The sequence below is a fragment of the Balaenoptera physalus genome (assembly GCF_965194825.1).
Source record: "Balaenoptera physalus genome assembly, chromosome: 1".
Taxonomy (NCBI): domain Eukaryota; kingdom Metazoa; phylum Chordata; class Mammalia; order Artiodactyla; family Balaenopteridae; genus Balaenoptera; species Balaenoptera physalus.
Window position 1 is genome coordinate 145554259 of NC_138882.1, and position 24325 is coordinate 145578583.

Below are 24325 nucleotides of genomic sequence, written 5' to 3' on the forward strand. Positions count from 1 at the left end.
ACAAGATTGGAATTTAGATCAGCTCAATTTTAATGCAACTCATGAAATTTAGTATTAGAAACTCCATGTGTCACAAACTAGCTAATGTTAGATATATTTCCCATTGGTATTTTCTTGGTCTCAAGGAAAGAGCTTTCTGCTCTTTGTAGCCGAAGCTCTAACACTATGTTGAGGTTGTCCGTGTTGTAGGTATGTATGTGTGTTTACGGTTAGGGTGTGCACAGGAAGGGGAGATAAGCGTGAGATGTCCTCAGGCTGCTGTGTGTGACCAGAGGGGTTCCTACCTGGAATATATAATAGAGGGGAGGAAGACTTAAAGTTAGAATAAATAGAAATACTAAATTTAAAAAGATCACCAAGAAATGCAGGATTGAATTTTCAGCTAGTATTTGACACTAGCTATCCCAATGGCTTGATCTATGGTGCTTCAAGAGCTACGATTTAATTTAACTGAAAGGACAATTTAATTGAATTGAAAGATTTATTATAATGTGTTTCTAAATAAAAATCTTCTTTAAGCCTATTTTTAATGACTAGTTTAGACCTTGATAATTAATAATATTCATTTGTAAGACAATATTTGATATAGTAAAGTAGTGAATATAGTAAATTGATACAGTCATGTAGTAAATAGCATTTTGTTTCTATAATTAGGTGAAACAACCAAATTGCATTTAGTAACCATTAATTTGCTGAATAAACCTTAGTCACAGATAACATGAAAGAAACATTCATATGACTCAGGTCAAAACATTATGGATTCCTGGTCCATTGGGTTCAAATTACTATAGTGGTTCTATATGAGTGCAATAAAATGCTCGATACAAAAATGGAATAAGTCTGGAAGATGTCCCACAACTTATCTCTCTCTAGGAGATTCACAATGCACATACCATATTTAGACTATTCTAAGATACCCTATAATAACAAAAGCCTGTTTAACTCAGTGTTTCCCAAACTTAGTTGGCCCTGGCTCACTTTTCCAAGGAAAACCTATTATTCTGGCAAACCCTGTAGATCAAACCCTGCTGGCTGCCTACACAACAGCTCTTGCCTCCTCCCCTTTTCTAACAGAACAATGGTTTCATTGGAATGGCAATATGCCCAGTCCCAGTGCATCTTGAGTTCTCTAAGCCAGTCTTAAGAATCCCTAGTGGCAGATCTGTGATGCAGAACCTGGCCAATGAGACCTAAGGAGAAGTCTGCTGGGAGGCTCTTCCTTGATCAAAAAAGGTGGCATTGCGAGAAGGTCCTGGATGCTCTGGACGCTGTTATGTGAAAAATGAGATGCCTCTAAAAGTGACAGCATATTGCAATCAGGAAGTAACAAACCTAAGGTCAAAAGCCAGCTGGCTGAGGTGGGAGGAACAGAAGGATAAAATGGGCTTGGATCTTTGATGGAATTGTTGAATCCACACGCCAACTTGATGACTGCCTGTCTCCGTATTTCTTAATAAGGAAATAAAAATCTTATATAAGCTACTCTCGGTTATTATCACTTGCAGCTCAGCACCATCCCAAGTGACATTCTCTCGGGAAACCCTGGAGTAGAATAAGAGGATGTCCTGCTGATTTCCTGGGAGATTGAGCACTCAACACACACTAGTGGGGAAAGGAAGCATGAAAGGTTGTTCAGGACTGGGACCAAGGGCATTAATGTAACAAGACTGAGCCTGATGTTCAGATCATGGCAAACTTAGCTTCATATGGGTCAGGTTGGTGCTAATAGTTTGAGGTATATCAGTTGTGAGGTACATCAGTAAGGGTAGAAAAGATTATGCTGAGGGAAGAAACAACCTTAAAACTTATGTCTCACTCAAGCTGCATGTTCATTGTGGGTTGGCTGGGGGCTCTGCTCTGACTCATCTTTACTCTGTAGCCCAGGAGGAGGGAGAACCTTTTTCTGGAACAGTGCTGGTTATTGAGAAAAGAAAGCTCTGGGGATTCTCACTTGACAAAGACTTGGTCCATAAATCACACCCATCATTTCTCACAGCTCATTAAACAGAACTGGTTACAAGATTCCACTCAACCATAAGAGATCAGGAACGGGAAGCCCTCGGAGAACATCTTCACTGGCTATCACTCATGTCAGCGGAGCTGGCATCGCAATAGAAGTTTCTTGCCAGAAAGCATGCTTGAGTCCCTTGGATTCTCTCTGGGAGGTCTGTATGGGCAAAAGCAAGGCCTGGGTTGGTGGCTGGAGAATTACAGGGAACTGCATTTGGCCCTGGGGGAGAGAGCTCGTAAGTGCTAGATAATGTATCAGGGTTCTATCAAACCGCCTAAAATCCAAGCAGGACTCTGGCCCCAGGAGGGAAACTGGAGGGCCAGATGCTTACCTCTAGTTTCTGTTTGCTGAGTTCAGGTAGATAAGCCTTCCATATGGTTTAATTGGAGAGGGATTTCTGGGGCCAGGTGGGATGGGAGAGACAATTTATAAGTCAGAGTAGCAGGAAGGTGAATTTAACCAACTTATGGTTGAAGGAGAGCCAAGGTTCTACCCAGGGAGACAGTTGCAAAAGTCAAATTTGAAGGGATTAGCGAGGCCAGAAATAAGAGAATAAGTAAACAGAGCTCAGGAGGATTACATGTGGAACGCAATATAATGTGAGGCATGGACTTTGACAAATGGCTTAGGAATAACGCAGTGAACCATGTGAGTGGACTCAACATTTCTTTCTTTGTGCCTAGCATAAGAAGAATTGAGCAATTTCAAGGGGTCATACCAGACTGGATAAACATGTTTGTCCCTTGGGGAGAAGCCTGTGATTTAGTGAGGTTCCCAGTGCCTAGGGCCTACTGGCAGAAAGACGAATTCCAGACTCACTGGCTGGGGAAGAGCTGCAGCTGGTCTGAATTGGGTGTACACAGCCTGCCTCAGCCTGGCTTATCTTGGGGATGGAGCAGAGCTGAATCTTCGGGTGAAAGATCTTCAGTACCTGAGCTTAGCAGAGCTGAGAAAGGCAGGGCTGGATGTTTCATCACTTACAGATGAGCCTTTCCAGATAGGCCTGCCTTACTGACATCCTTAGACCTCTTGTAGAACCTATCAACCGTGGTGTGCATTGGGCATCTAGTATGACATTTCTGGGCTTGTTAAATATCTATCTATGTGTGTCGCCTTTCTCTGCAACCTGCAGCTGGCCCCTTTACGCACTGACGGGAACTATTCCAGCACTCTTGACATAGCAAGGGCCCAGTACTGGTTGGTTGTTATGGATGGAACATAGAACTTTCATCTATAGAAAATGGATATAAAGTCATCCAACTTTACTGGAAACAATGCTTCTAGACGCTTCTAGAAAAACGCATTTACTTTATAATGTAAAAATGGATGGGTTGAGGAGAAAAACTGATATTTGTTGCAGTTCTATTTTATATCAGGCACTGGGCCAGGCACTTCAAAACATCATCCCATTTACTTCTCACATCAGCCGTGAGGCAGATTTTCATTTCTTTTACCTTATAGATAAGGAACAGAGACTCACAGGTTAACTAGCTTGCATGAGTTCATACACTGTGTGCATTAGTAAGCAGTGAAGCTGTGATCCGAAGGCAGGACTCAGTGACTCCGTGGCTCAAGCCTTTATCACTTCACCACTCTGCTGCCCATAGAAATAACGCAGTACTTTGATCAACCAATGAGCATCAGAAGGGGCCTCCTAGATATTCATACATCTTCTAAAGAGGGGGACCACAGAGGAGAGAGCAATTAGCTAACTAATGAAACATCCTCTGTTGCACATATAAGCTAATTGAATTACTTAGGAAGAAGCACTGGAGTGATCCTGCCTCTGTGTTCCAGCTACCCAATCTTGGGCGAGTAACTTAAACTCGTGGAGCCGTGGTTTTTATAAAATGAGATCCCTCCCTTTGTCAGGCCTCCCCTCACCAATCTATTACAAGGAGCAGCTGAGATTACATGCATGCAGTCAACGTGGATACTGCAAAGAAATATTCAAATGGAAGGCATCATTATTGACTTTGCCTAAATACCAGACAATAATAAGTAAAATATTTTCCACCTCAAGTGTATTAAAATTGTATAGTAGGGAGCCAGGCTCACCCTAGGTTTTAATAAGGAAACACTTCTAATCAAGACTTCAGGTATGACTTAAGCAAATAAAATTAGGTCTTTAGAAGCATTTGTTCTAATATGTAATTTTAAATGATTTTCTGTGCAGAATAGAGATTGACCATAAGATTAACGGGTGAGCTAATAATAAACTGGAAAACCTTAATTTATTAGCAGTAGTCTTTGTTTTTATTTAAGTTACTTTTGTTTTACAAATTTTATATAATTGTCAAATATTTAGAAGTACTGGGAGAAACATCCTTTTTAAAAATGCACTGCTTTTTAAGTTCTCTCTGTGGAAACTAGAAAAGGAAAAAAAAGGTTTTTATGTCCAAGACTTCCTCCTATTACTGTCAATAACAGTTAAGCGCATTTATGGAGACACGAGACAGCACAAAGATTCTTCTGTAATTCATCAGAAGGCCCATCTTAAGTATAATTACATTACACAGCTCTGCTTGGTCATTAGTTTTTGTTTAGCGACAATGTCCTTCATTTTAAATCCTTTGATGGTAATTATTTGTAACTATGCCCTTGAATTCTGAAAGCATGTGTACTGCAGCCCTGGTGAACAATGGGTATTTCTGGACTACGATGCAATTGGTTTCCCATAAGAGATCATGCAGGGAATGGTCTGTAACAACACTGAAAATTTGCAAAAGGTTTCTGAGCTTGAAGTACAACCCAAAATGAGGTGTGTGGTGTTGTGTGTGTGTGTGCACGCACACATGCACAACGAAAAACTAAAAGCGAGTCGTTAGGTATAAGGCATGATTTTCTTAACCCTGAATGACCACGTCACATTTTAAAGTTTTCAGTGTTGCTTAAATTTAGGTTCGCTAACACATATCATAGATTGTTTGATCTGCAAGTGAGATATTTTTGAGGTATTTTTAGTTCTACCTGTCTTCTTTGTGCAGAAAAATGTCTCATCTTTGTGTATCTATTTATATACTGAGCACTCATATGTGTTGGGAACTATTTAGGTGCAGAGAACACAGGCCCTGAGAGTCTCAGTTTCCGACAAGAGCAACCAGGGCAGTGACAGGGCAACAAACTTAAAGCTGAATTAACCTGATTATCCTCTGGCCTGTGAGAAAGAGGATCACCTTAACATTAAGACTCTAATGCTCAGCTTGCTACCCTTACCTGCTGACCTGGTGCCTCCTCAAAGCTGGGTGTTTCCAGGGATGCCCTACGGTATTTTCACCACTCCCCTTGGAACGCATACTCTCTATCCCTCTGCTCCCCAGTGCAACTGGCAACAACATAGACTGTGGTGTGAATAGCAAGACCAACCACCCAGTCGGGGTCTCCCTGAGCGAGGGCATCCCTTCTAGCTGTGGCATTTGGACTCCAGCAAACTCTGGCATTGGGTCCTGTCCTTTACTGCCGCTCTGCACCATGTCACCCATTCCGCTGTCCTTGTCTTTTCCTCTCCACTTCCCTCTCCCAGCTTTTGTTCTCTCGGGCTCTTTGGAAAGCCACATTTATGTTCTTCACATATGGGAAGTATTTTTGGTCAAAATGAAAAACCCAAAATGTGCTCCTTAGCAAAATGATTTGTGAAACAAGGCTGGCTTCAACTTGAAAGAAAAGCTTTCAGTAGGCAACCAAACCAAACAAAAATCCCACAAACCACTCTGGCCACACTGTAATTCTTATTCATAAAAGCTAAATACACTTATACTTTTTTACATGTGTGCATTAAATAAAGCCTCCCTTCCCAGTGCAAGAAGGTGAGTATTGGAGTCATTAAAATTTTTATTCTCCAGCTACACATGGTTAAAGAAATCCATATAGGCATTTACATTTTCCTAAAACACTGGCTTCATAGTAGGAACCAGAATTATTTTCTTAGGGATTAACCATCTGGCCAGGTGGCACCAGAGAACACTGTGGAAACAGTATTTGTAGAGTGCCTATTATCCACATAGCACTGTGCTTGGGCCTTTATAGAGTTTCTTCACTGAATCCTTATGACCAACATTAGGAGGTAGGTAGCAGGATTATACCATTGACAGAGGGGGGGAGACTGAGGCCTAGAGGTTAAGTTATCTTACACAAGGTTTTTCAGCCTTTCTAACAGTGCTCTTCACTGTTAAGATGCCAGAGGATTTCTAGGGTTCCCATGTTCCTTGCCTCGTCTGTGTGTGTTTTCCTTTCTCTATAAAGCAGTGGGAACCCAGGGTTGGTTTGGATAGGAGTTGCCTGAGAGAAGGCCCAGTAGCCCCGCTGTTCACCCACAGCACGAGTACTCTAGCTAAAGGGCAGGCTGTGGGGCTGGATTTCTCTGCAGCTGTTACAAGATGGTAACATCCAAAGCTTTCCACCCAGACAGATCTGGATTCGAATCCTGTCTCTACTGCCACGTGAGGGATTCTGGGCAAGCTGTTTATGTTTTCTGAGTCTTAAGCTTTCTTAACTGGAACATGAAGTTAATGTTACCGTAAGTTATGCTGTGGTAAGAATTGCAGAGAACATACAGGAAGAACTTGGCAAATAGCTGCTAATTATTCACTCTTCCACCTCTGTGTTCCTAGCCAGGCTCAACTTCTGCATTCACGGCTGCTTTGCTTGAGTGGGCCCAGGCCTGACCTGGTTTCTAAGTCAGAGCTGATCAGTATTAGCAGCCTAAGCCTGTCTGACTGTGGTCCTGACATCGTGCCTTAGATCCTGCTATACCTGACTTCTCCCTGAGGTGCTGAGTCTGACTCCTTAATCCTTCTCATCCACAGCTCAAGTTCTGGCCTGAGGTCTAGGTGAATGAACTGGGCTTCTTCCTGCTGTCAGAGCCTGCTGGACTGGACAGCCACACCTACCTTCACACTCTAGTCCCTGCCCAAGATCTCTATATCCTTTGGATACTGTAAAATGTTATTATAGAGCTGGCCTTTGCAACTGGGTGTGGTCATCCTACTCAAAATTTTTATTGTTATTGTTCTGAGCATCTCCTCGGTGCCAGGTCCTGCAAAAACACAGGCATGATCCAGACAACTGAGCTAAGTGCGTTACAGGTATTATTTCACTTAATCCTCATTGTGATCTGGTAAAGTAGGTACTATGAATATCCTCATTCAAAATCTGAAGTTTAGGAAGATTGAGGGCCTTTCTCCAAGTCACACATCAAGTCAGAGGTGGAGCCAGGCCTAGAATCCCAAGCCAGGGCTCACAGCCATTACCTCATAATGCTTTCCATCCAATCTGTTAACCTTCCACTGCTTCCTCCTTTTCTTGCTGTTGGATGTGCTCTATGGCAGCAGGTGCCTTCTTTTAATGTGGCACCTCTTACAGTGTACTGTGATCAATTTACTTGTCTCTGTTTCTCTTTAGACTGGGAACTCCCTGAAGGCAGGGACCATGTTTCCTTTATCCCTGTACTCCAGTGCGTAGCACAATACCTGGCACAGAATAAGTACTCAAAAAGAGGTTTGATGACTGAGCTGTAATGGCTTTTTCTTCTCTACCTGCTGACTTATGTTGCTGAAGTTCCATATGTTCTCTATTCAAACTCATCTGAATGATGACAGCTCTAGAATCAAAACTAGCAGTTACTCTTGGGTCCAAAATGGTATGTGTGTGTGTATGTACATGTGTGTATGTTTGTGTTGGTATGTGTGTGTTAGGGTATCAACTAAGGTAACTGTAGTTGTGTTTTCAAATACTTGTCTATATCAAAAGCTTTTAGCCACCATGTTTCTTTTCCATACACTTTTGTCTTTATGACAGAGAGATTTTTAAAGAGTATAGTCCATTAAAAAACAGAATGCTGCCCAATTGGAGTTTTGTCTTATGTTTCCTTATGATTAGATCCAGGCTACGCATTCCCAGCTAGAATGATGTTGTGTCTTTTTCAGGCTATCACATCTGGAGGCCCATGATGTCTATTTACCCATCTGAAGTTAATTTTGATCACCCAATCAAGATGCTGCCCTATTTCTTCCCTGTATGGTTAACATTCTTTTTCTTCTTGTAACTGATAAACAATCTGTGAGGAGACATTTTAAGACCATGCATATATCCTGTTACTCATCAAAATTTCCTCCTGGAGAACAGTATGGAGGTTCCTTAAAAAACTAAAAATAGAACTATCATATGGCCCAGCAATCCCACTACTGGGCATATACCCTGAGAAAACCATAATTCAAAAAGAGACATGTACCACAATGTTCATTGCAGCACTATTTACAATAGCCAGGGCATGGAAGCAACCTAAGTGTCCATCGACAGATGAATGGATAAAGAAGATGTGGCACATATATACAATGGAATATTACTCAGCCATAAAAAGAAACGAAACTGAGTTATTTGTAGTGAGGTGAATGGACCTAGAGTCTGTCATACAGAGTGAAGTAAGTCAGAAAGAGAAAAACAAATACCGTATGCTAACACACATATATGGAATCTAAAAAAAAAAAAATGTTTCTGAAGAACCTAGGGGCAGGACAGGAATAAAGACGCAGACCTAGAGAATGGACTTGAGGACATGGGGAGGGGGAAGGGTAAGCTGGGACGAAGTGAGAGAGTGGCATGGACATATATACACTACCAAATGTAAAACAGATAGCTAGTGGGAAGCAGCCACATAGCACAGGGAGATCAGCTCGGTGCTTTGTGACCACCTAGAGGGGTGGGATAGGGAGGAGATATGGGGATATATGTATAGCTGATTCACTTTGTTATAAAGCAGAAACTAACACACCATTGTACAGCAATTATACCCCAATAAAGATGTTAAAAAAAAAAAAATTTCCTCCTGGATCCATTGATGATCCCTGCCTGCACCTATTTTAAAATGATGTTTGCAAGATGACTATTCTGCAGTTAAATGCGATATCTGAGTCTAAACTGGATCCTACTCAGGAGAGAAAAATGCCATAAAAGACATTATTGAATTATTGACAAAACTGGAATATGAATAGATTAAATAAAAGTGCTACAAAAATATTAAGTCTACTGAAATTTGCTCTCAAGTGATTCATAAAAATTTGTGTGTATATGTATTCATATGTATACGAATACATATATATATATACACACACACACATATAGAAAGAGAACATATAAATGAGAAAGCAGATGGGATAACTATTCAAAGGTAAAAGTTAGGTACATGGTTGCTCCCTGTATTATTCCTATTCTTGCAATTTTTCTGTAAGTTTGAAATTATTTCCAAATAAAAAGTTAATAAGTTTTTAGCCACCTATAGAATAAACATTAGATGTCCTACCTGAAGTAAGTCCTTAGTGGCTGACATTGAATCAATTACCAAGGACAGTTTCTCCTGGATTGAATGATCCCCAAGTTCTAGTCCCATAGGAGATCCTATGACTCTTGGTGAAGTTTCTGTCTCCATGATGGTGCCTGTGGAAACTACCAAGTAAACAACGGTGGTATTGTGAAATGGAAGACTCTAGTTCTGGTTGCACACGTCTCAGTTTTCTTTATTAAAAAGAAAATACAGAAATGATGAAATGATACCTAAGGGTCTTAAATATAAGGTGAAATGACAGAGGCCCCTGATGCAATGACATGAAACCTGGCATCCGCCATGCAAGCTCACTTCAGTCCCCTTTCATGATGGATGCATACTCCTTCTGGTGTTCAACCAGCTTTAGGAATACTTGATATTTCTTGTCATAATATCTGCAGGAGAAAAATAAATATGTTGGATGACCTCAAGCAAGACTGTTATGCAGCTTCCCCTGACATTTAGAAGAACAGAAGTGTTACCTGTTACAGTTTTGCAGACACTTCCCATTGTTTGGATGCTGACAGCATCCTGAACCACATGTTCCACACTCACTACCTTTAACCTCCATGGGTGAACTTACATCTCCATTTTAGAGGTAAAGATTTTAGAGCTGAGATTTGCTCAAAGAGGCAAATCTAAAATAGTACTGCTAAAACTCGGCAGAGCTGAAATTCAAACTCAGGGCTATCTGACTTCAAAGCCTCCACTATGACACAGTGGAAGTGCCAGGCTTGACACAGGGCCTTTCACATTCCCAGCTTCAATAAGTATTTCATATATGATTACCCCACCTCCCCCACCAGTTTAGTGACTGGTTTAACGTCACAGCCTGACCAGGGATGAGATTGAACATTTTAATCACCCTTTGCACATTCCACACCTACATTTCCTTTGCGGACTCCTTTATCTGGGAGTAAAACCCCATGAGAATGCGACTAACACCTTCCCTGGAGCTGTGCCCTGCCTTCCAGGCATCCCACAGAGGACCCTTTTCTCCTGTACTATCCAGCTGAGTCTTCAGGTAAGACCTGTTAGAACTGGTGTTGCCCGTGAGTTAGAAGGCAGAGCAGCTGAAGCTACCTTGGCATCACAATCTTGAATAGGACAATAGTAGCTAAGACAAATTATACTTGCAGACGGCAGCTTGGCCCTTATTCCTCCTGGCTGGGAGGAGCTGACGTGAGGTAAGGGGTTGATGAACCCTGTCTAGCATGTCTTGGGAGATTCTGGGGTGCTCTGAAAAGAAGTCCTCGTGAAGGAGCATTGGTGCAAGCTTGGGAATTGGGGGACAGAGAGTGTAAGAGCAACCCTGAATGCACACAGGGACTTCTACCTGTAACGTGCAGAGCTAAACAGATTAATAGGCACACCCCTGCCCAGCATTTCTACCTTAAGAATTCTGGTAACTTAAGAGCCGTGATGGGGCCAAACACAGGGTTAAGAGCTGGACTCTGAGGCCTGGGTTTGCATCTCAGCTTGGCCCCATTACTAGCTGTGTGGCCATGGATGTTTTACTTAATCTCTTTGTTCCTAAATGTCTCTATTTGTAAATGGGAAAAATTATAAGACCTATCTCAATAGAGGTAATGTGAACTGTTATGTGAACTAAATGAGGTAGTATTTGAGAAGCACTTAGACTCATAGCAAGTGATATCAATGCTAGTTATGGTTACTACTTAAAAAATTAACATTCCAATATTACCATCAATCTCACTATATGTAGATTATACTAAAACCCACTCTATGAGCCTCCAAATTTATTAATCATAGAATGATTTTGGGGACAGCAATTTTCTTCTTCAAATGCTACTCTCTGACAATCTAACGTCAAGCAATTTTTTCACTATATGAGATGGATTTTCTGACTTTGGGAAACTTCTAGAAGGAAGCTTCGGTCAGTACTCTTTCTCATACACTTGAAGATTTCTAATTTTAATACTGACAACTTTGCAGCAACTTTGTTCATTGGCCTTATTCTTTGTACAGTGGGAAAAGCATCGGCTTTCCAGGCAGAGAAGCCTAGGTGATTTGGGGCAACTTCTTTAAATGGTCTGAGCCTCAGTTTCCCTGCTGTAAGACGGATGATAACAGCACCTACGTCATAGAGTGACTGAATTTTAAACATGAACATGAAATATTCTGCAGACTGTCAAGTGCTTACACAATGTGGGCTAATGTTGTTCTTACATCCTTCTATTATCCTGAAATGTCAAAAGATGGAGAGACTATATTTTCCTTTTTTATACATGGGAAGCTGAGGTCCAAGGTGCTTCTTTCCCTGTGCTTCTTATTTTCCAATTTTTAAAATTGTGGTAAAATATACATAACATGAAATTTACCGTTTTAGCCATTTTTAAGCGTACAGTTCAGTGGCATTAAGTACTTTCATATTATTGTGCAGCCGTCACCACCATCCATCCATAGAACTCTTTTCACTTTGCAAAACTAAAACGCCACCCATTAAACAATAACTCTCCCTTCTCCCCTTCTCCCTAGCCCCTGGCAACCAACATTCTATTTTCTGTCTCCATGAATTTGATTATGCCAGGTACCTCATATAAGTGGAACCATACAATATTTGTCATTTTGTGACTGGCTCTTTTCACTAACATAATATCCTCAAGGTTCATCCGTGTTGTAGCACATTTCAGAATTCCCTTCCTTTTTAAGGTTGAATAATATTCTATTGTATGCATATACCACTTTTTCTTTATCCATTCATCTGTCAGTGGACACTTGGGTTGCTTCCATGTTTTAGCTACTGTGAATAATGCTGCTATGAACATGGGTGCATAAATATCTCTTTGAGACCATGATTTCAGTTCTTCTGGGCACATACCCAGAAGTGGAATTTCTGGGTTATATGGTAATTCTATCTTACACTTTTGAGGTACCACCATACTATTTTCCACAGTGGCTGCACCATTTTACATCCCACCAACAGTGTGCAAGGGATCCAATTTTTCCACATCCTTGTCAACACTTGTTATTTTCTGGTTTTTTGACAGTAGCCATACTAATGGGTATAAATTGGTGTCTCATTGTAGTCTTGATTTGTATTGCCCTAATGATTAGTGGTGTTGAGCATCTTTTCATGTGCTTATTGACCATCTGTATATCATTTTTGGAGAAATGTCTATTCAAGTCCTTTGTCCACTTTTGATTTAGGTTGTTGGCTTTTTGGTTATTGAGTTTTAGGAGTTCTCTGTATATGGATATTAATCCTTTATCAGATATATGATATATAAATGTTTCCTTCCATTCTTAGGTCTGTGTGGCACAGACCTAAGTAAGTGTTCTATACAGACAAGAACGTGATTTGAGTCAAGGAGATGTTGAGTGTAGCCCAGAAGGAAACTGGCTCTTTCCACTTGCAAATCTTCAGGCCGCCTGCAGATGGTGCTAGAGCATCGCGTGTGCCTCTCTCAAGCGGCTGACAGCAAGCCGCCCAGGATTCTTTTCAAAAGAACACGTGGAATCTACTCAAAGAACTTAAAAACAGACTTCCCTCAAGAGTCTTCAGAGGGTCAGTGAAGAGATGGAGAAGAATAATCTGTTTCTAATGTCAACAAAAGAGGGATGCTGCTAGCCCAGGGCTCCCACTGCCATGGGGAACTCAGTTCTCTCCACGTTCCTGCATTGAGCTCCCCCATGTAAGGGCCTGCTCCACTCACCCTGGTATTTAGAGAGGGGTTTACATTCAGAGGATTAACAGCCCAACTCCATTTGGAGACTTTCTTTAAGAAAATAAAAAGATACGGGATGGCTTTTTCCATGGACATTTCCACTCTGTTAAATGTCGATTATGCTTTGGTGGGACCAGCACCTTTGCCTGTCCATTATATAAGGTAGAATTTGCTTTTATGTCTTAACCTCAAATACTTTCCTAAAATGATAAAAGCCACTTGCACAGTTGTTCCTTCATCTCTAAACTCACTACCAGTGACTCAATATAGGTCCTTTTCCTCTCTCAGCTGGATTGTTGAAAAACTTTTCACCTGGTCTCTCCTACCCTTAGGCCCCCTAACGCATCCACTAAGAGGATTTTTCTAATATCTGCATCTGACCAGGTCCCACCACTGTGTAAAATTCAGTATCTCCATTTCACCAGTAGGATGAAGTCTGAGGTCCTTAGCACGGCCTCAAAGCTCATTATGAGAGGACCCCCTCTGTTCCCCCCCAACACCCAATTTCACTCCCTGCCATCTCCCATCTCATACTTTGCATTTTAGAATTATGAGTTGTTGATCGTTTCCTGGATGTACAATGCTGTTGCCATCTTTATAACTTTGCCTGTGTTATTCCTCTACTGACAAAGTGCTTTTCGGTTTTGGCCTGACGACTTCTTTTAAGCATTTAAAGTCAGCTAGACTTAACCTCCTCTCAAAAGCTTTGCCTCACTCCTACAGGGTCAAATTCTTTTCTGTTTTGGGTTACTTTGTCACCTGGTAATACTTCTATTATATAACATATCCCTTTGGCTTGAAATGATCTACTGCATAAATAAGATTGTCTTATTCCCTTCTAAATCCTGCCTAGATGCCAAAAAGCATAATGCCTTGAAGATAGCAGGCACTCAATAAATTAGTGTTTGTGAATTGGGGTTAAAACATTAATCAAAGTTATGTTGACGTACTGTATAGTATAGGGAACTATACTCAATATTTTATAATAACCTATAAAGGAAGAGAATCTGAAGAAGAATATCTCTCCCTCTCTCTCTCTCTCTCTCTCTCTCTCTCTATATATATATATATATATATATAATCACTGTGCTGTATACCTGAAACTAACAGGATATTGTAAATTACTTCAATTGCATTATACTTCAATATAAAATAAAAGTTACGTTGCAGCCCTCAAAGTCACATGATGCAAAGGGTGGAGGAACAGACAGATGCTACTGTGTGGAAGACATAAGAGATCCCCATTTTAGAACAGAGGAGACCAGATTTACTGCTAATGACCTAGGGAAAAAAACATTGGTTTGAGAGTTCAAAAGTTTGGATTTGATCTCCAGGTCTGGCCCTATCTAGCTCCGTGATCTTGGGGAATTGAAAGTGACTTTACCTCTCTGAGACTTAGTTTTATCAACTATTAAATGAAAGGCCTGGCTTGCTGACTCCTGTGGTTTATTCCCGCTCTAAAGTTGCATGTGTCTGTTGTCCTCATTCCTCAGCACGGTGCACAGAAAACATATAAACATACCTTTTATCCTCATGTCTAGGAAACACAACTTTCCCAACTTTGCTCATTCTTGCCATTGCCTCCTGTCAAATGGAAAACAGAACACACAGAACTAAGTTGGAAAGTTAATACCAATGTGAGGCTTGTCATAGGCAAGAACATTCTTTCCTTTTTAAAATAAATTTATTTATTTACTTTTGGCTGTGTTGGGTCTTCGTTGCTGAGCGTGGGCTTTCTCTAGTTGTGGCGAGCGGGGGCTACTCTTCGTTGCAGTGCATGGGCTTCTCATTGCAGTGGCTTCCCTTTGTTGTGGAGCACGGGTTCTAGGTGCACGGGCTTCACTAGTTGTGGCACGCCGACTCAGTAGTTGTGGCGCCGGGCTCTAGAGCGCAGGCTCAGTAGTTGTGGCACACGGGCTTAGTTGCTCTGCGGCATGTGGGATCTTCCCGGACTAGGGCTTGAACCCCTGTCCCCTGTACTGGCAGGGGGATTCTTAACCACTGAGCCACCAGGTAAGTCCCAGCAAGAACATTCTAATTAGAATTTACTTCCCTTAAGAGATTCAGTGAGTCCATTTTTTTTTTTTCAACTTACTTTCTCTGGTGATAAGATTAAAATCCAGTGAACATTAAAGGTTACATCTATGACCACACAGCCTGGGCTTAATAAATGGTTGCCTATTGAGACCTCCAGGGCATAAACAATCTGGAAGGCAAAGCACTTTTATTATGGCTTGCAGGGTGTGGTGGGAAGGAATTATTTCCCCTTTGCATTGCCTGGACACGAGGGCTTGAGAAGGCAACATAATCAGCCACTGAGCCCGTTGCCTGCTTAATTCACAACAGCAGTAACTGAACAGAAGCCACTTTGCACCTGTACTTTAAGATAGAATATCTAAGACCTCTTCATTTCACTTCTAGGTCTTTTCCCAGTAGTCTCTGCAACTGTTCATACAGATGTGAGACCTCTGGGCTGAGTCTAATGGACCTGACCTCAGGACTTTCTTGTCTTTACAATGCGGTTAGCGGGCAATCAGCAAGTTGCAGTGTCTTGGTGGACACAGTCAGAGTGAACAGCATCAAGATCAACCATAGATTGTGTTGGCTCCATTATATGAATGGAAAGGTCAAGTTTCCTTGGGCAGTCTCCCAATGCTATTAAGTTTATGGGAAAGTTAGGGGGAATGGAGTAAACCCAAACTTTGGATTCCAAAGACTTACCTGGGGAGATTGCAAGCAACAGCATGACAAAGCTCCTCAGAATAGGTCCCGTCTTAGGAACAGCTACTGAACTCTTATTGTAAAGGATGTAGTCATTCTGAGGTCACATATGTACAACTTCTTACTCTCTCTATATATTAATTACTCAATATGTACAGACACTGTGCTAGGGATACAGATTTGCATAAGATATACTCTTTGCCCTGGAGAAACTCACACACGAGCAGAGGAGGAAAGAAATGTAAAAAGCTGACTACCACACAGAATGTGAAAGGCCCTGGGTACCTTCAAAACATATCCAAGTGTTTCCTTGCCCATCCTTACCACCTTACTTATGATCTATTTATTTATATATATACATACACACACACACACACACACACACACACACACACACACACATATATATTTAATTATATAATTATATAAATAATATATTTATTATTTATCACTAATTCCTTTTTGACAATTTGTGTACTTATTGGTTTATGTGTTCCTTCTCTTCCTCTCCGTTCCTTGTTCTAACCAGAATGTAAGCTACAGAGTCTGGGAGCTTTGTCTATTTGTTGCTTAATCTCAGTACCTAGAATATTCATAAAATGTATTGAGCCCCTTCTATGTGCCAAGCACAGTATCTAATATATATGGAATACAGAGGTGAAGAATGAATGGGTCCTTTCATCAAAGAGCTCACCACAGAATGGAAAAGACATTTACTGTGATCAAAATAGAGTGTGACAAATACTATGTTAGAAGCAGATAAACTTCTTTTCAATAGTTATTCAAGGATTAAGAAACTTGATACTTTTTCATCTGCTAATCACTTACACATATTTCCAATCTGGCAAGGATGTCCTACCAACTCTTCCCCAAGGATGCCATGGACATTCTGAACTAGTTATCTGGTTTCCTAGCCCCCAGTGGATTTAAAAGTGCTGTTTGGGAGATCAGAGATGCTGAGAGTAGCAAGCACACTGACAGCAGAAAGAAATGGTAGCCTTATTAAGGAGGAGATTTGAAAAATTATGAAAAATTATTGAAAAGGGAATCAAGGTGAAAGGATAAGAACCAACGAAGGTCAGACTGGGGCCATTCTGCAAAAGAGTAAAAACATCTTAGTGTGGTCACTGCCGTTCCACTTAACAAGAATATTTTAAGAGCTCTGCTCACCCCAACATACGTCATAACATTTTCTTTCATAAATTAAGTTCTGATTCCCTTAAAGTAAGCCCCATGTCTTGCTGAGATGGTCTCAGCCATCCCCATTGCCAACTTTGCCACTGGTTCTCTTGTTTTGGGATTGCTTCTTCCTTCATAGCGGTGCTCTGCTCTGCCTATTTTAGGGAGGACCCCGCCTCCTCCTGCCTCCTCTGAAGCTTGAAAATTCCCTAGGGGAATACTCCTCGGGTTGTGCTTAGGCTTCAGACTGGAGCCGACATTCCAGGACTGCCTTCATGGGTGGGATCCAGGAAACTTGTATTAGAGAAGGAGCTCCATAAATGTCACTTTCCTTCCCACTGTAACAGATGTGTGGACACAGGGCGGATAGCAGGGAATTCTTCTTTCCTTTCTTCACGTTACCTTTGCTTATTTTTAAAATGAATTATTGAGGAATAACAGTGACAGAGATTTCAAAGGTTTAAAAAGAGGTTATTTTGTTTCTCAAGAAAGTACAGATTTAAATGTTAAACTTAGCTCAGGTGTTGATTCCACAGAAGGTTTCCCTGACTCATCCCCACTACCTGCCGCCCAACTAGAGAGTTATTGCTCCCCCAGAGACTTGTGCTTCCATCCGTCACAGCATTTATGACATGGCACCACAGTCTTTTGTTAGCACATCAGCTGCCCCAACTAGACTCCTGCTCCTTAAGGCAGGAACTGTTATAATTGTTTCCACTGCCAAACTCAGCATCTGGTGTATCGTATGCGCTCAGCGAATTGTCTACGGGATAAATGAACTTAAGGACCGTACACGTGAAAGAATGCTAAAATGGAAGTTTTGTCTGAGATCCAAAGTTGACAGATATGAGATACCAAAGTGAGCTGGAAACAGACCACCCTGAAGAATTTGAAAAAAAGGGTAGTTGAGGACCCATAAATCAACTCAAACCTTTCATCCATGTGGAAGGTCAGAAAAAGAGATGGATTTTTCAGGAGACAGCTGTGTGTTGACTGAGCATCAGGCCTTCTAGGGGAGAGGTGAGAGCATGGCTTCGCTGACGCCACAGGGATCTGGATGTGCATCCCTGAGGGCGTGGGACACGGTGGGTTGAGTGGGTTCTTCTGGAGAAGAAGCGCTGGCTGGCAGCTTCGGTGTAGCAGTGAAGGAGTGTTGTCCTGGGATCAGCCAGCACTGCCAGAACGTGTCAGACTCCAAAAGGCATGACTGTTTCCCATGAACCTGAGGTGGCCACAGGTGAGAGGGCTTCCTGGGTTGCCTTAGATCCTGTCCAGTATGGCCACCTAATGAGGCGGAGGGAGCCTGCATAAAGAAGCTTGAGGCAAACTACTGGATTTTTTTTTTTTTATAAATTTATTTATTTATTTTTGGCTGCGTTGGCTCTTCGCTGCTGCTTGCGGGCTTTCTCTAGTAGCGGCGAGGGGGGGGCTACTCTTCGTTGCGGTGCGCGGGATCCTCATCGCGGTGGATTCTCTTGTTGCAGAGCACGGGCTCTAGACACATGAGCTTCAGTAGTTGTGGCACGTGGGCTCAGTAGTTGTGGCTCGTGGGCTCAGTAGCTGTGGCTCATGGTCTCTAGAGTGCAGGCTCAGTAGTTGTGGCGCACGGGCCTAGTTGCTCCGCGGCATGTGGGGTCTACCCGGACCAGGGCTTGAACCCGTGTCCCCTATATTGGCAGGCGGATTCTTAACCACTGCGCCACCAAGGAAGTCCCCTACTGGATTTTTAAGGAATTAAAAGAGCAAGCAATCTACTAGAATAGAGAAGGAAAAGGACAAGGATAGGATACAGTGAGAGGTTTCCAGAAGTGGAAAGTCTCCAAAGAAAATCTACAATGGAGCCTAGCTGTAAACACCTATTAAACTTAGCATGAAGTCCATTTATGACAATGCTGATTAAGATAAGAACTTTCCTACACCCCTGAGCTCTCTTCCCTTACACCTTCCAACCACCTCAGAAGAACAAGAAAAAAGCTAATATATACGGTAGAGAAAGTGAATGAGGAAAAAAGGAGAATCTGATCACAGCCACCTCCTCACATTTGCAACAGTCCCAGCTGGAGGAGTGAGGAGTTGTCTTACCTTTGGATAAAAAATGAAGTGCTGATTCTTATATATTCCTTGGTATTCTAATGTTTGAATTTTGGTTATGTCTCCTGACTTAAAGGGACTACAGAACTTGTATTATCTAAGTGACTTTCTACTTATCTAAGAAAGTAATGGAAGTAACAGAATTTTTAATCAGGGCAGAGAGAAACTAGCTCTAGTGCACAACTGTAAAGGGACAGTGAGAGTAAAAAAATACAGCTGTTTTTCAATTCTATCTCAGAAACTGTGTTACACATGCGTCATAAACAATGGAAGAAAACATATTAAAATATTAACAGGTTCAAGAGCATGGGTGATAGCTTTTTCTATTGTTAACTTGTTTTTTCTGTCTTCTAAACTTTATACAGTGGCATATAGGGATTTGATCATTTGAAGGAAAATAAAACTGTACTGCACTCTAAAAAAAAAGTTATGGGCTTCCCTGGTGGTGCAGTGGTTAAGAATCCGCCTGCCAATGCAGGGGACACGGGTTCAAGCCCTGGTCCAGGAAGATCCCACGTGCCGCGGAGCAACTAGGCCCGTGAGCCACAACTACTGAGCCTGCGCTCTAGAGCCCACGAGCCACAACTACTGAAGCCCGTGTGCCTAGAGCCCGTGCTCTGCAACAAGAGAAGCCACCGCAATGAGAAGCCCGCGCACAGCAACAAAGAACAGCCCCCGCTCGCCGCAACTAGAGAAAGCCCATGCATAGCAATGAAGCCCCGATGCAGCCAAAAATAAACTAAATTTATATTAAAAAATAATTATGCTTCTACAGGCAGTCAAAATGACTTGTGCTCACTCTCCTCTCTCCTGGGACGCAGGGCTCACTAAGGGTATTTGACACAATATGGAGAATGCCCAGAGAATCAGTGCTGTCATCAGAAATAGCACTGCTGAGTTTTCCCATTTCTCCAAATAATTAACATAAAACTGAAACCTCATGAACCCACTGGCTGCAGTAAATCTGGAAATTACCATAGCACAACAATATGAATTTATTATGGAAATGCTGACATGTGCTAAATATAGTCACCCCCCACAATATATTTCTGTTCAAAGGGTTTATTTGAAGTTGGCCTCAAAATTCATACTTTTTGTCAGCAGGCAGGAGTCGGACAATCTGGATTTGTAGCACACTACCCTCTTTGGGAGTCTAGACAGCACAACGAAGACAGGGACTTTTCTCTTTCCTTTTTGCCCACACAATGAAAGCTTTTAAAAACAAAATATTTGGTAAAATCGCCTTTTAATCACTTCTTTTCTTTCTCTCTATAAGGCCGAGCTATAAATAAACCATGAAAGTTCACATTTGATTGTCACTTCTGAAAGCAAGTGTAAGAGTTTCTGTAGGAAAAAATAGGAGCCCTGTACCAAGGCCATGAAAGACTGCATTCATGGGGTTTGACCCTTTGCTGCTGTGTCAAGGCCGAGATACCAGTCCGCACACGCGGCTCACCACTTCCCTGGGAGCAGCACAGGCAGACACCAGGCCTGTGTGGGCACAGGGAACTCCCAGCTCTCATGTGGTAATGGCCTGGCTTGGGAGCCACCAAAGGGCTTTAGGCTATACTGGGTGAGGTACCCAGGGAAGTTAGGTTCAAGAAAGAAAGGAGCTCTTCACCCGTGGAGAAGATGGGGATTCCACGAGTGGCAGACACAGGAATGTTGGCAATCTGGGGAGCAGGCGATCTGATACCTTCTCTCCCACCCAGTGGAAGGGGAACAATGGCCTTAAGACTTTGGGAAGGCTGGCAGGCAATCTAGACCAAGGCACCAAAGGGCACTCAATGCAAGCTTGGCCATGTCCAGAGTCACGGTCTACAGGGAAGAATAACCAGGACCGGGCCTGGTGGGACCTATACTGTGAACTCCTTGAAGGTAGGAGCCATGTTACTGAGGGTCTCATGCCTAACACGGTCCTAGCACTTACAGCTGCTTGGTTAATGTTTGCTGAGCTGCTGAATGAAAGGGTGATGACTTTCACGACAGAGGCAATGGAAGATCATCTAACGGTGTTTCTAAAATGGCATACATGTGCTCCAAGGAGTGCTGGAGATGATCTGTTAAGATTCCAGAAGAAAATATTGGAAGTGCCATTTATATGACTTTTAGTCTAAAGAAATTAATTCAAGTTTAATATGCAGATTGTCACCAGATCCATCAGTTGGTCCACACATCAGACAGTCATGAGTGAGTAAGATGTGTGAGGTGTCCTAAGGGAAGGGTGAGAGCTCTACAACACCAGGGACGACAGCATGGCACTCCATTCTATGTCCCCAGTTTCCAGGGCTTTGCTACACATCATCATTTACATGTTCCAGGTTGGTAGGTTTCTAGGTATTATCTAATTTTATTTAAATAAACCCTCACAAAATGGGCAAGCAGCTGAGAAAGATTCAACCAATGGATTAAAGGCAATGGTGATAATTCAGATTCAAGGAAACAAAAAAATGATGATACTTTTACTAACTTGGTGCTAGCTCTTTGTATTGTAAGGTAAAAACAATGAAGATCTAGTCAGATAAGACAAGAATTGGGAAAAAAATCAAAATTATCCAGAATACTGTTTGTTGTCCATCATCAGATGAACGGATAAAGAAGATGCTTTATACACACACACACATACATACACACACTGGAATATTACTCAGCCATAAAAAAAGAATGCAATTGTGCCATTTGCAGCAATGTAGATGGACCTAGAGAATATTATGCTTAGTGAAATAAGTCAGATAGAGAAAGACAAATACTCTGTGATATCACTTATATGTGGAATCTAAAAAATAATACAAATGAATGTATATGTAAAACAGAGACAGACTCACAGATATAGAGAACAAACTAGTGAGTACCAGTGGGGAGAGGGAAGGGAGGGTGGGCAAGATGGGGGTAGGCGATTAAGAGAAATAAACTACCATATATAAAATAGATAAGCAACAAGCATGTATTGTACAGCACAGGGAAGCACAGCCATTATCTTGTAATAACTCTTAATGGAGTATAATCTGTAAAAATACTGAATCACTATGCTGTACACTTGAAACTAATATAATATAGTAAATCAACTATATGTCAATTAAAAAGAAGAAAAACAAAGAATACTGTTTGAGATATAAATATAGAGACATATTCAAAATCGTTTAGAAATCATCAATAATCATTTTAAAAAAATCATTAAAAACTCACCTGGTCATAAACAGTGTACCTTTAGCTATTGCATAATGTTAGTATGATGACCTCACTATAAAATAACATTTATTTCAGCTATATTTCAGCTGTTTTATAGTGTAAATAATCTACAAGCACAGTAGAATATGTATATGCTTTTTTGTAAATAAGTTTGCATGCATTTAGCATGTAAGCTCAAAATTTTAACTGATGGAGTACATGATCCGAAAAACAAGGCATCCATTGGCCCAGCAACCAACTTCCATGGCTGTTGCTAGGTTACTGGTTCAGCCAACATTTCGCAGGTGCTTACTCTGTGCTGTGCACTGTACAAATTGGTTTATGTACATGACCCTTTAAATTCTCAAAACGACTTTATGACACAGATATCATCATCTATCCCCACTTTATCAACAAAGAAGTGAACAGAGTATGAGGAATTTGCCCAAGGTCAGAAAGCGAATATGCAGTAAAGCCAGAATTCAGACTCCAGGCCTTTGCTTAACCCTACACTCAGACCCAACATTCCTGTCCTCTCTGCAATGCAAAAAAGCCTGATGCTTGCGTTCCCTGGGCTTGCATTCAAATCACACTTCTGCTGCTTATTAGTTGTGCCATCTCCTTGGGTGAGAATGAGTGTGTGTGCGTGTGTGAGACACACCAATACAGTACACTGTACCTTTTTTCAGAGATGCTGACACATAGTTCTGAAATACATGAATCTGCCTTCTTGAGGAGCTCTGACTCATTTTACTGGAACAACAAGTTCACATGTTAATGTGTGGGCTGAGGCACATGATCCCTCCGTAGAAAAACAAAGTATAGCAATGTGATTTTCCTCCAACAAGCATTAAGAAATGGCTAGTTGTTCTGCTATTTGTTTTGTTTTCTTCTGTTTTTCTTTTGACACAGTCATCGTTTGACCTGCACCTGGTATTCTGTGTAACCTCCATGACAACAATGTCAATTGAGAAGCAGGAAGGGGTTAGAGAAAGGAAAGAGTGGGGTAGGTCTTCATTACTAATCATGACATGAAGACTCACACCTCATTTATAATTTTAAATACATGGTATCAATCTACGTACCTACCTACGCATCCACATCCACACACATACATATATCTTATTTATTAGGGTGTTGATTACATGGGTGTACACATTTATCAAACTTCATCAAACTGTACACTTAAGATCTGTGAATTTCACTTTATGTACACTGTACCTCAATTTAAAAGAATGTAAAAGAAAAAACACTGTGTATGTTATAAGTATGTGTTGGTATATTTATATTTTATTTTCCATTATAGAATGCCTACAAAATGGAAATAAAAAATTTCAAATGCCTATTTCTCCAATATTCACTCTAAAATACACCTTGGATTAGTCTCTTGATCATAAAGGAGGGGTAGGGATGTGGCGCTCTCCAATTTTGCAGGAAATGGAGATGCTAGTGGAAAGGTATCAGGTTGTAGAGATAAATAGGCTTGGGATCATATCTGGGCCCTGCTACTTACCAGATGTGTGAACTAAGCCTCAGTGTTCCCATCTATAAAGTGGAAATAATAGTATCTACTCATAGCTTTGTTGAAAATTCAAGTACCCCAATCTCTGACCCACATCCTAACTGGTACCCTAACAACAGTCACGACCAGTCAGAGTGAGTTTTCAGAAAGACACTCCGACTATCACGAACTGCCAGAGTTTGAAGTCAGGCTTTACCACTTGCTGCATTATCATGGACAAATGACTTAACTTCTTTATGCCTGTTTCCTCATCTAAAAATAGGGATAAGAACAGTATGCCTCTAGCAGGACTGTTTTGAGGACCACGTGAGTTATTTCAGGCAAAGCACTTAGAATAGTGCAGCACATAGTAAATGCTCCATAAACTTTACATATTTATTATTCCATTAGCATGCAAGCTCCATGCGGCCAGGGGTTTTTATTTGATTCATTCACTGCACTAAGAACTGTGCCTGGCCAGAATAGGTGATCTATAAGTATTTGTTGGATGGGACTTCCCTGGTGGTCCAGTGGTTAAGACTTTGCACTCCCAATGCAGGGAGCATGGGTTCAATCCCTGGTTGGGGAACTGAGATCCCACATGCCACACGGCACAGCCAAAAAAAAAAAAAAATTGTTGGATGGAT

At 41.4% G+C, this 24325-nt stretch overlaps 2 protein-coding genes across 6 annotated transcripts in view; both read right to left on the minus strand.

Annotated features, from left to right (window-relative positions):
• The window catches only part of HOOK1 (hook microtubule tethering protein 1), a 105047-nt gene extending 95599 nt beyond the window's left edge, over window positions 1–9448 (minus strand). For all 3 annotated transcript variants that reach the window (XM_082418160.1, XM_082418158.1, XM_082418162.1), the window contains exon 1: window positions 9309–9448. In XM_082418160.1, the coding sequence (XP_082274286.1) occupies window positions 9309–9434 (126 nt within the window). In that variant the 5' untranslated portion in view covers window positions 9435–9448. The remainder of the gene's footprint in view (window positions 1–9308) is intronic.
• A 47-nt stretch (window positions 9449–9495) lies between these two features.
• Window positions 9496–24325, minus strand: part of FGGY (FGGY carbohydrate kinase domain containing) — a 416066-nt gene continuing 401236 nt past the window's right edge. For all 3 annotated transcript variants that reach the window (XM_082418647.1, XM_082418641.1, XM_082418642.1), the window contains 2 exons: window positions 14541–14602; window positions 9496–9724 (listed from right to left, as the gene is read on the minus strand). In XM_082418647.1, coding sequence (XP_082274773.1) covers window positions 14556–14602 — 47 coding nt within the window. In that variant the 3' untranslated portion in view covers window positions 9496–9724; window positions 14541–14555. The remainder of the gene's footprint in view (window positions 9725–14540; window positions 14603–24325) is intronic.